Source organism: Colobus angolensis, unplaced genomic scaffold, assembly GCF_000951035.1.
Source record: "Colobus angolensis palliatus isolate OR3802 unplaced genomic scaffold, Cang.pa_1.0 Scaffold144, whole genome shotgun sequence".
Lineage (NCBI taxonomy): Eukaryota > Metazoa > Chordata > Mammalia > Primates > Cercopithecidae > Colobus > Colobus angolensis.
Window position 1 is genome coordinate 3,129,437 of NW_012114533.1, and position 11,961 is coordinate 3,141,397.

The following is an 11,961-nucleotide window of genomic DNA, read 5'->3' on the forward strand; positions in this document are numbered from 1 at the left end:
GCCAATCTCAGACTGTTTATTGAATAGTTTATTATTTCCTCTACTTATTTCTAATGCCATATCCATCATATAATAAGATACTATACATAATTTGTTCTGATGCCAGAATCTCTATTATTTTCTAATTTTTTGGTCTCTCCTTCCTCAATGCTACTTTTTTAAAAATTATTGTAGCTTTTATGTTAAGTCTTGCTATGTGGAGAGTGAGTTGTGTAACTATTCCTCTTACCTGTTAACTATTCCTAACTATATTTAAAATTATCCTGGACTCTTCTAGGCCCTTTATTCATCCACATGAATTTTAGAACCAACTCCTTAAGTTTTGTGAAATATTGTGTTGAGATTTTGATTGGAATTGCATTGAATGTATACATCAATTTGGAGAAAATTATGCTATTGAGTCTTATAAATCTATTTCTCTATTTATGAGAGATGTCTTTTTAAAAGTGTCATAATTTTCTTCTAAAGTTCTTGCACATTTATTAAAGATTTGTTCTTATATATCTTTATGTTTTTTTGTTATTGACTTTTTAAAGGCACCTTTTCTACTTGGTTTTGTGTAAGTGTGCTGTTGATTTTTTTATTTAGCAATATTGCTGAAGATGCTCTTATTTCTAATAGTCGCTTAGATTTCCCATGAACAATCATATGGTCTTCAGACAATAGGTCATTATCTTCACAGAAGTACAATTTTATTTTTCTTCTTTATAGTCACATACCTTTTATTTCTTCCTATCTTACTGCTTTAGGCTATGACTTCTAGTACAGTGTAGAAAAGAAAGTGACAAGCATTCTTGTCCTTAACTTTAAATAGTCCCAGTGACATTTACTGTACTTAACACTGGTTAATAAAGTTTCAATCTGTACTTGCTGAGAGCTTTTATTTTGAGTGGCTGTTAAAACTTTCAGAATATTTTTGAAACAGGGTCTTGCTTTGTCACCCAGGCTGGAGTACAGTGGTGTAATCACAGTTCACTGCAGCCTTAGCCTCCTGGGCTTAAGTTATCTTCCCGCCTCAGGCTCTCGAGTAGCTGAGACTACAAGTGCACGCCACCACACCCAGGTAATTTTTGTATTTTCTGTAGAGACAGGGTTTCACCGTGTTGCCCAGGCTGGTCTTGAATTCCTGAGCTCAAGTGATCCACATGCCTCAGTCTTCCAGAAGTGCTGGGATTATAGGTGTGAGCCACTGTGCCCAGCCTGAAATTTTTTTCTACATATATTGAGATGTTTTTAAAGCTGTTAGTATGGTAAATTATATTAACAGATTTATCTTTGCATTTCTGGGATAAACATCCACTTGGTCATTATATAGGTCATTATATACATTTTTATATCATTTGCTGATAATTTCTTTAGAATTTTTACCTTTATTTTCATAAATGAGATCAGCTTATAATTTTCTTACACTTTTAGTGTCAGGTTTTTTGGTATCATGGTTATACTGTCCCCAAGATGAGTTGAAGAGCATGGCTTCCTTTTCTGTGTTCTGTTGTAAATCAGATCATTATATATCAGATCTGTATAACTTCATCTTTGTAGGTCTGGTGGAACTTGTAAAAGCCATCTTAGTCTTGTGAGGTTTCTGCTTTATTTTTGTTTGCTTTTTGTGGTAATATTTAACCTATTGATTTAATTTCTGTATTGAGTATAGGTCTAAAACATGTTTCTTTTTAAGCCAGTTTTGGTAGTTATATTTTCATAGAAAATTGTTCATTTCATCTGATATTTCAAATTTGGGGGCATAAATTTGTTTGTAGAATTCTCTCATGATTTTTAAAACTTCTACCAAATCTGTGTGCTCCTTTTCATTGCTAATACTGTTTGCTTGTGCCTTTTCTTTTGCTGAATCAGTTTTGCCAGAGGTCTGTTTTATTTCATTCATCTTTTCAGATAATTGGCTTTTGGTTTTGGTTTTGTTGACTGTTACTTTGTTTTAATTATTTACATGTTTTAAAAATTATTTCCTTCCATCTTTTTTTTTTTTTTTACTTTATTCATTTGTTCTTTTTTAACTTCTTGAGTTGGATAGTTAAGTTTCAGTCTTTTCTAGTGGAAACATGGAGGATTATAAATTTTCTTCTAAGTACTGCTTTAGCTATGTTTCACAGATTTTGAAATGTACTTTGTTTATTGGTGTTCAGTTTTAATTTTTTTAAAAACCTTTTCCTTCTAATTTCTTCTTTAGCTCATGAATTATTAAAAGTATATGTTTCAATTTTTGGTTTAGCAGATTTTGAGGGGCTACCTTTTTATTGTTGATTTCCAGTGTTACTACATTGTAGTCAGAAAATAAGACCTGTTATATGAATTCTTAAATATTTATTGAAAATTGCTTTGTGGCCTACCTGTACGTGGTCCTCTTTTGTAAATGTCTGTGTGCTTGAAAAGATTGAATCTGTGTTCTCTGGTTGTTGGATGCAGGTTTCTTTATACACCCATTTGGTCAGGCTTATGAATTGTGTCGTTCACATCTTCTGTATTCTAATTTTTGCCTTCTTGAGCTATCAATTACTGAGAAAGATGTGTTTAAAATCTCCCACTATGACCATGGGTTTGTTGACTTGTAATTTTTTTCTTTATATATTTTGAGACTATATCATTAAGAACATTCTGGTTCACGATTGTTATATCTCCATGGAGAATTGCTTCTGTTTTGTAATAACTTTTATCCCTAGATACGTTTTTAACTTAAGAGCTATTTTGCCTGATAATATAGCTATACCAGATTTTTCTTGGTTAGTTATTTTCTTGGTGTACTTTTTCCCATTCTTTTACTTTCAACTTTTCTATGTCATTATGTTTTAGGTGTGTCTCTTGTAAACAGCATATAGCTGGATTTTGTTATCTTATCCAATGTGAGAATCTGTCTTTTAACTGGTGAGTTTAGTCTTTTTATATTTATTGTGGTTACTGCTATATTTGGATGTGTTTGTATCATTTGATTATGTGCTATTTACCATGCATTTTTCTCTGCTGCTTTTTCCCTTTTCTGATTGGTATTGAATTGATTGAATTTTCTTTTCTTTTCTTCCTTTTACTTGATTGGAAGTTTTACATTCCATTTCTGGAATGTATAACTAGTTGTTAATCATTCTATCCTCTTTTTGAACAGTACCTTAGAATGCTTTAACTCTTATCACTGTCCTCTAGTCTTACATCTTATTATTGCATAGTATTTTAGTTTCATGTTGTCTTTATCCTCCCATTGATTATGATCATTATGATTAATCCTTGCAGTAAACATTTATTTTGATTGGACTTGTGTTGAGTAATGTTTTTTCCTCTCCATTGCTTCTGGTGATTTTTTTTTTTCCTAGTAATTTTTTTTTCAGTGAAGACTAAGGAGTAAAAGTTATCTTCAGTCCTCCTTGGTCTGAAAATGCTTTTATTTCATTCTTGAATGGTAATTTAGCCTACAATTCTAAAGCAAGCTAATTTTTCCTTATCAATATGGCAATATTATTTCAATTTTGTTTGGCTTCTTGTACCTATTTACTACGTATGCTGTTAGTCTAATTGCCCCTTTTGGGTAATCAGCCTTTCTTCTCTTTTTGCTTTTAGCATGTTTCTCTCTGTATTTGGGTGTTCTTCAGTTTCACTGTGATGCGGCTAGGTAGAGAAAAGGTCACTTCTTAACTGGGCTGGTTGGTAGAGTGTTTTAGTTCCCCTTTCTTTCATTAGAGTTGCAGCCCTCTAGAGGTCTCAGTTTTATGCAAGGGTCTTAGTCCTAACATCACAAGACCTCATCTCCTGGTCTTGTGTGGGTAATAACCCAGGTCCCATTCCCTTCTTGTCTAATAACCACCCCGGGGACGCCACCATACAGACTCTTGGCTCCCCCTTGGCTTAAGTCACTTGAGGATCTCTCATTCTTTCTTACAACTCAGCCATGCATTAAAAAACAAATTTACTAAATTTCATCTAGCATTTTAAGATGTTGTTAGATGTATAAAGGGTTTTCTCTCTGGGCTTTTGCACCATTTTCCTACAAGTCTGGTTGTGCTTTTTATTGATTTTATTCCCACATGACAGAGAGCTTTGTTAAATGAGATTACGACAATAGTCCCCCTAGGCTGAGGCAGCATTCTCTGGGTTCTAGCTGCAGGCTTCAGATCCCTCACCTTTTATTCATGTTTTATTTTGAGTTTCTCCTTACAGTTCAATTTCTAGCCCCATTGAACACAGTAGTTTTTGGATGGTGTAATATAGATGGATTTTACATTGGTGGAGAAAGAGGGAATTATTTCCTGGAGTAGTTCGTAAAGCATACTGTTTTCTGGAAAGAAAAAATCGCTTGGAAGTTTTCTTTCCGTTATGCACTTTCTCTAGGGGTCAGAGATAAGATGTCTCAAAATACCCATCTTCTTTGAAAAGGAGAATTGAGAATATTCTTTAAGAATAGCAGTGATTGAATGTAAAGTGTAATTCGAGTCTTTCTTCCTTGTCCTGGGTCATTTGGTAGGCCAGAGGTTTGTTAAAGATGTTGAGTTTCCCCTGCATGTACTTGCTTGCCGCACCAACATGTTCACTCCCAATGCTTGTTTTCACCTTCTCAAATGAATCACCCTGCTTTCTGCTTTATTTCCCTACAGCAGTTGGAATACTCCTCTTCTGATACCATTTTCATCATGTCATTTCCCTAATGGTAGCTTAATAGTAGATCCTGAGTACAGTAAAACTAAGCTCCTTAGCCTGTCACTTGACAGAGGTCTCCTAGCCCTCTTTCTGTTGTTATTTTTTGTTGTCTTGTCGGCTGGCTCCGTACCACCTCTCCATTGTGACTTGTTCATTTGTGCCTTCTTGTCTTTCTTGTTTTTGTTTTTGTTTTTAAGGGAGGGCCTCACTCTGTCACCCTGGCTGGAGTGTAGTGGCATGATCATGGCTCACTGTAGTCTTGACCTCCCAGGCTCAAGAGATCCTCTTGCCTCAGCCTCCTGTGTAGCTGGGACTGTAGGCACGCATCATCATGCTTGGCTAATTTTTAAATTTTTTTGTAGAGATGGAGGTCTCACTATGTTGCTCAAGCTAGTCTTGAACCCTTGGGCTTCAGAAATCCTCCTGCCTCAGCCTCCCAAACTGCTGGGATTACAGGCGTTATGCCTGGCCCTTCTTGTCTTTCTCTGTGCTTCCTGGCATGTCTTCTTAGGTCATATCCATTATTTCCTTTAAGGTTGCTTCCAGAAGGCCTTCCTTGGTTTGACTTATCTCACTCATTCTTTCTTTCTCCTGCCAGATTAGTTAATTGTCCTGTATTGCCATGCATTTATGTTGCTCTGTTTTTGTTCTCTGGTACTTTCATAAAGTATCTTTTTTTCCCATTAGCTTGTGGACCATTGCTACAGGTCCACAAGCATGCATGAAGGACTGGCACTTTAACCTTTTTTTCTCCGTCCCACAAAACTAGCACTGTCAAAATAGAACAGTAAATTAGGAAATAAATTCCCTTTTTTCCTTTGAGTAGTTTATGGTCTGATTAGATAAAACTTAGTGAAACAATTAGCACTTTAAAACTTTCTGTAATTAAGTGTTAGACTGTGTGCTGCTGGTTCGAAGTGCCTCAGGTACTACAGAAATGGTTTTGAATGTGTCTTCTTATGTTACATGATTATAGAAGCAGAGAAGATTGCACAAGTGGCAAAAATTCGGTTTCAGCAGAAAGTGATGGAAAAAGAAACTGAAAAGCGCATTTCTGAAATTGAAGGTACATTGTGGGGAGAGGATGAAGCTCTGACTGTCCTGAACTGCCTCCTCTCTGCCTTTGATTGTGGTGGGCGAGAAGGCCATGGAATAATCTGGTCTGGAGGAAGTAGCTGTCCTGATGATATGAATCAGTTTTTTTTAATTGCTGTCACATATCCAGCTTTTGGGTTTGTTTGTGACTATGGGTAGCTAAGCTTTCCTTTTCTTCCTTAAATTGGGGCTTATTAGCTACCACTTTATTTTCAGGCAGACAAGATCTGAAAATTACCCATAATCGACTGTAAAGAATATACAAGATAATAAACCCCATCATCACCACCAGTTTCTTTTCCACCTGTCCAAAATAAAAATAAAATGGAAAAAAGTTTTCATGGAGGGCCTCATACTCCTTGATTTCACATAGTGAGATGTTGATATTCTTAGCTCAGTCTTGAAGTCACTTGTTTATATATTACTGCTTCCTGTCTGTCTCTGTTGACTGATTCTCGATCAAATTTGGAGGGGCTGGAGACAATGCAGTAAATAGAGCTTTTATGTCTGGACTTATTTTACTTGAAGCTTAGTACCTGGGTGGAGTATGAGGCTTTGAGTGATAGGAGGTGGGAGAGTGGGTAGAGGAAAGAAGGAGCAACTTAGAGTAGAAAACAAGTGGGCTCAGATGAGCTGAGAGTTACTTGACAGTGAAAAGAGTATTCCTCTTGGAGAAATTGCTGTCTGGGGACTGGGACTCAAAAACTGCTAATATGTTTTTTAAACTTTCAATGTGAAATAAGCAGTCAAAATATTAGGCAGTGGGGAAAGGGACTTTTAACTAGCTGAGGGAATGGATTGACACCTTTCCTTTGTTTTTATTTGCTAGATGCTGCATTCCTGGCCCGAGAGAAGGCGAAAGCAGATGCTGAATATTATGCTGCACACAAATATGCCACCTCAAACAAGGTGACTGGCTCCCTGGCCACTTTCCTAATGATGCATGTCGGGTGTTTGCTTTCTCTTTTCAGGGGCTCTGATATGATAGAAGTGATTTTATCCATTGTCAAGAAAGTGTTGTGACCAAGACATCCTCCAGAATTAGTCAGTTAGCAAGAAATATTTCACATTCATTTGGGTAGGGAACTTTATATAGTCCCTTATAAAAGCGGGAAGCTTAGGACAAAGGCTAATGTATGTAAACACAGGCCAAACGCCATAAATCCATCTCAATAATTAGTCAAGTTGAAGGTCTTCTGAAATAACTTTATATAGTCCCTTATAAAAGCGGGAAGCTTAGGACAAAGGCTAACGTATATAAACACAGGCCAAACGCCATAAATCCATGCTGTATAAGGCTCAATAATTAGTCAAGTTGAAGGTCTTCTGAAATAAGAGGGACAGGAGAAGAGTAGAGTCTATTTACAATTGCTTTCCAAATAAGGTAGTTTTTTGGGTAGATACTTAGCTTGGTTAGAGCAGTGTTTCTCATCAAAGGCATTCCTGGCATTTGGGGTTGAGATACTTTTTCATCATTGAAGACCATCTCATGCATTGCAGGATATTTTGTATCCCTAGCCCATGTCTACTAAATGTCAGTAATGGTCACCAGTTGTTTTAACTGCCACACACACATACACGTATTTCCATATGCCCCTTGTTGAGTACTCCTTGTTTATTGGATTTAAAAAACTATTCCAGTCATGAGGAATTTCATGTGGGATAACTTAAGAAGGGAGGTTGGGTGATCTGTAGGTGATAATTTGGTGTAAGGACTGGGGTAAGCTGGCTAGAGGGTACAGGGCTAGTGAGCAGGGGCTATATAAGAGGCAGCTAGAATTCTGATAGTATTCTGAGAAGGTTATTGTGGAGCAGATTGGAAGAGATAAAGGGTTGAGAAAGAGATTACTAAAGTGGATGATGCAGTTTGAAGGATTAGAGACAAGATATAGACAGGGCTTTCAATTTAGAAAGGAACAACATAATCTGTATTTAGAAGAAAAGATATGATAGAATGAGAGTTGTCAGTACTTTGAAAACCAATATACATTTTAAAATGAACGTAACATTGAAAGACAGTTCTATAGACACAGAATGGAATTTGACCAAGAGAAAGGCATGACAGGAAACTCCAGTTGAGGAAGCTAGGAGTCCAAATCTAATGGGAGAAGCTCATCTGGCACAAGTTTCAAGACCTTGCCATTGAGGTCTACCTTATTCAGAAAGAGGCAGTAGTTTTATGCCATTTTGAAAAATGTGACTCATATACTAACCTATATTAAAAAGGCTTGAGGAAGAAATGTGGTTGTACACTATGACCAGATTTGATTTGAGTGTTTTGACAGAGGATATGAATCACCTGGGGAAGATAGAGATCCAGGGAGTGAAAGATGTCAAAGTGTAGAAAATAAATGCTGTAGGACTGTGAAGGACAAGATGGACTTTTGCCTGGGGGGACAGGCCAGGACTCAAGGAGAGGATCTGAGGGGCTTTGAAAGGCATATGTTCCAGGGAACAGTGGAAATAGATTTTAATCAAACCCAGGTAGATTCTGGTTAGAGACATCTTGGCATCCTGATTTAGGGGAAAAAAAAAAAAAAAAAAAACTCTATGACAGAGGGAGATCTGGTGGTCGACGAGTTTTAATCAAACCCAGATAGATTCTGGTTAGATAGATAATCTTGGCATCCTGATTTAGACAAAACAAAACTCTGTGACAGAGGGAGATCTGGTAGTGGACAAATACCTGTCTGTCACAGACAGCTTAAACATCCAGCTTCTGGGGAAAGGCAAAAGACCAGATCAGATGACCTCTTGAGATTTTATTCTAGTTCTAGAATTTGTTCAAGAAAAGCAGCACCAGCCCTTCCTTTGAAGTTCTGCTCTCATCCATTGATCTGTGTATCTCTCTCAAGAGAATCAACAGAGAACCAGGCATGATGGCTCATTCCTGTAGCCTCCCTGGAGACTAAGATGAGAGTATCGCTTGAGCCTGGAAGTTTGAGGCTGCAGCAGCGAGCTATAATTGAACCACTGTATTCCAGCCTAGGCAACAGAGTGAGATCTCATCTCCAGAAAAAAGAGAGGCTGGGTGCAGCGGCTCCCATCTTTAATTCCGACACTTTGGGAGGCCAAGGTAGGAGGCCAGGAGTTTGAGACCAGCCTGGCAACATAGACCCCATCTCTATAAAAATAAAAATAAGTTTTTTAGAAAAGAAATCAACAGAAACTCCAGACCAATTCCAGGTTGAATTCAACTAGATGAAATGAAGATCACTATAGAAATATTAGTTATTATCATTAGTTATCACAAATTGTTTTCTAACCTCCCCATCCTTTTATTAAAAAGTAGACAGCTTCTCTTGCATTAAGTCAAGAGCTTATTGAAGGAATTTTAAGTCAGGAACGCAACTGTTAATGTGATAGCCACTCTCCAAAGTGAGAGAGGGTCATTGGCAATTATTCAGGGTTGACTCGTGATACTCAGAAGAGCAATAGGAGAAACGTATGTAGAGAGAGAGAAGACTGTTGCACCAGAGTATCCTGATGCCTTTGCCCTTGTTTGCTCCCACACAGCACAAATTGACACCGGAATATCTGGAGCTCAAAAAGTACCAGGCCATTGCTTCTAACAGTAAGATCTATTTTGGCAGCAACATCCCTAACATGTTCGTGGACTCCTCATGTGCTTTGAAATATTCAGATATTAGGACTGGAAGAGAAAGCTCACTCCCCTCTAAGGAGGCTCTTGAACCCTCTGGAGAGAACCTCATCCAAAACAAAGAGAGCACAGGTTGATGCAAGAGGTGGAAATGTTCTCCATATGAAGATGTGGCCCAAGGGGTTAAGTGGGAACAATGGTTATACGGACTCTTCAGATTTACACAGAACTTACACTTCATCTGTTCTGCCTCTCCTGCGATAGTCCTGGGTAGTCCACTGATTGGAGGATAGAGCCAGCTGTCTGACACACAAATGGTCTTTTCAGCCACAGTCTTATCAAGTAACCTATATGTGTTCCTTTCTAAACTGCTACTCATGAGTGAGGAAAGTCTGATGCTAAGATACTGCCTGCACTGGAATGTTTAACACTAAATACATAACAAGCTGTGTTTTCCTAAGTGGAGATCAGTTGAATAATGTTTACATTGGTCCCCCGGGGAAATGTGTGCTCAGCCATTCAAGAGATGACTGAGAAGGATATGGTAAGTTCAAGAAGACTGATTGCACTTGGGACCCAGGCCCTTTCTTTGGGATCCAGTCCCAGCCTTCATCCATGTGATTAAGATCCAGGCCACTGAAGTTCCCCAGGAAATGATCTTCCACTTGAGCAACCTTTTACTTGATACGATTTGCACCTTTCTGTTTTCCTACAGGATGGTGGTGGCCTGCAGGGACCTGAGCTTTGCTACCCAACCAGAGATTCCTCATAGAGATTCCTAATCACTAGTTTCTTGTATTCATAAGCTCAGAGATACAGAGGGCTTGGTTTGAAGTTTGGGGTGAGATGAAACCTTTGCTCTGAACCAAAGCTCTGGGGCCCTGCATTCCCTCCATTGGGTGATGACTGTCAGCCTCACTGCCGCAGGCCATGCTTGGCTAAGGTGCCTGGTTTTAGCCACAGCCACCTCCTTGTGTGTTACCTTTCGGCTCTGACTGGCCAAGAGTGGGACAGGGCTTTAACCACAAATAGGAGCAGCATACAATTCCTAGTGATTTGCTGCACAGTATTGTATCATAATTGCAGGAAGTTCTTATTTTTAAAACTGGATCTGGGGTATATTCATTTCCCCCATCACCTCTGTCTAAAGGCCCAAGTCCAAGGGCTGCCATGGTCACAAGCACACTGATGCTCCTTAAGATTGTTTGTCTGGAGCCCACATAGCGTGGAACAAAAAGTCACCTAGAAAGCATCCTTGGTCATTGTCTCCTTCCCACCTGGCCCAGAGATGCTTAAATCCAAGTTGTTTCTCCAGCTCTCACCTCCCCCAGGAGATCAGGATTCCACTGACATCCTGGGCAGCCAGCGAATTTAATTTTCCATGAGAAACAACAGAGTTAACCTGTGGCAATAGGAGACCTACTTCATGTGGACCTTTTTTTTTCCTTCAGTTTAACTTTTCTGGAGCAATGTGCTGCGTAGTTTGGCCTGAGTTTGTGCAGCTTGTTAAGACACCTCTTGTGTACACTATGTTGAAGCTCAACAGAAAAGTCATGGGACCACTTCTAGAAACCTTTCAGCTGTCAGGCCTGTCAGTCTCAGACAGCTTGTTGGTTGTGCCAAACACTTTATTTGGGAAAGGAAAGCCCAGATTTGAGTGGGTCTTTCCCCTGGGCCTTATCCTATAGAGGCATTTGTAATATGGAGAAAATAATTTTTCATTTTTGCTTATTTAATTCTATAAATTCTCTTTTATGAATGAACTTTGTGTTCTTTAGTTCTCCTTAAAAGAACTTTTGAATTATAAAAATAAATTCTTTACCTGTTGAATTGTTGCCTCAGATGATTGTCGTGGAAAATCTGGATCACTGACCTCTGTGCTTTCATTCCTAGAGATGTTTTATAGTTACATGAGCAAAGCTGTTGCCCCAAAGTGATGGCCCTGGAGGCAGGGCTGAGGAACAGGGAAATGCCGCTGTGAAGTCTTAAAGCACTTCTGCTTAAACTCCACATGTGAGGAGTGTGCCTCCCTGTGCCCTCTCAGCTCTGAGGCTGGCCGTCTTTCAGGGTGTTCCTTTTGGCAAATATACCCTGTAATCTTGAGTCTAAATTTATATGTTGAAATGCTACCTTTTTTAAAATAAGAAACTAAATAAAATTATTTTACTATCAGTGATTTGTGTTTTTTTTCCCATGTCTTCATTTTTTTGTCATCTTAACATGCTCCTAAGGCCGTCTTGCACATTTGAACTAGGGAGCCAGTTTATTTGCTGGTTTAACTTAACTGTAGAGGCTTTTATTATACTCTTCCCAGAATACTGCCTACCTGCTGTAAGAATGTTTAAAACAAGGTGTCCACTCTTTGCTGACTCCTGGAATTTAACAAAGGATGTTCTTCTAATTCTTTGTGGGACAGGGCCTGCAACAGAGGGGCAAGGAGGGAGGATGGAACATCAGGCTACTGGGATCCGTCCCTAAGAGCAAAAATACATCTACACCGAGCAGGGGAGGAGACAGACCAAGCCAGAGGAACAACAATTTGTGTAAATTATAACTGGCAATGTAATGGTACAATATAACCAACCTCACTATTAAGATGTGAAGATGTGAATATAACCAACTTCACT

At 38.6% G+C, this 11,961-nt stretch overlaps 1 protein-coding gene across 1 annotated transcript in view; it reads left to right on the top strand.

Moving 5' to 3' along the window:
- The window catches only part of ERLIN1 (ER lipid raft associated 1), a 35,619-nt gene extending 24,109 nt beyond the window's left edge, over window positions 1-11,510 (top strand). Inside the window, exons 10-12 of the mRNA XM_011935558.1 lie at window positions 5,615-5,704; window positions 6,563-6,642; window positions 9,250-11,510. Of these exons, the coding sequence (XP_011790948.1) occupies window positions 5,615-5,704; window positions 6,563-6,642; window positions 9,250-9,471 (392 nt within the window). The 3' untranslated portion in view covers window positions 9,472-11,510. The remainder of the gene's footprint in view (window positions 1-5,614; window positions 5,705-6,562; window positions 6,643-9,249) is intronic.
- The last annotated feature ends 451 nt before the right edge of the window (window positions 11,511-11,961 follow it).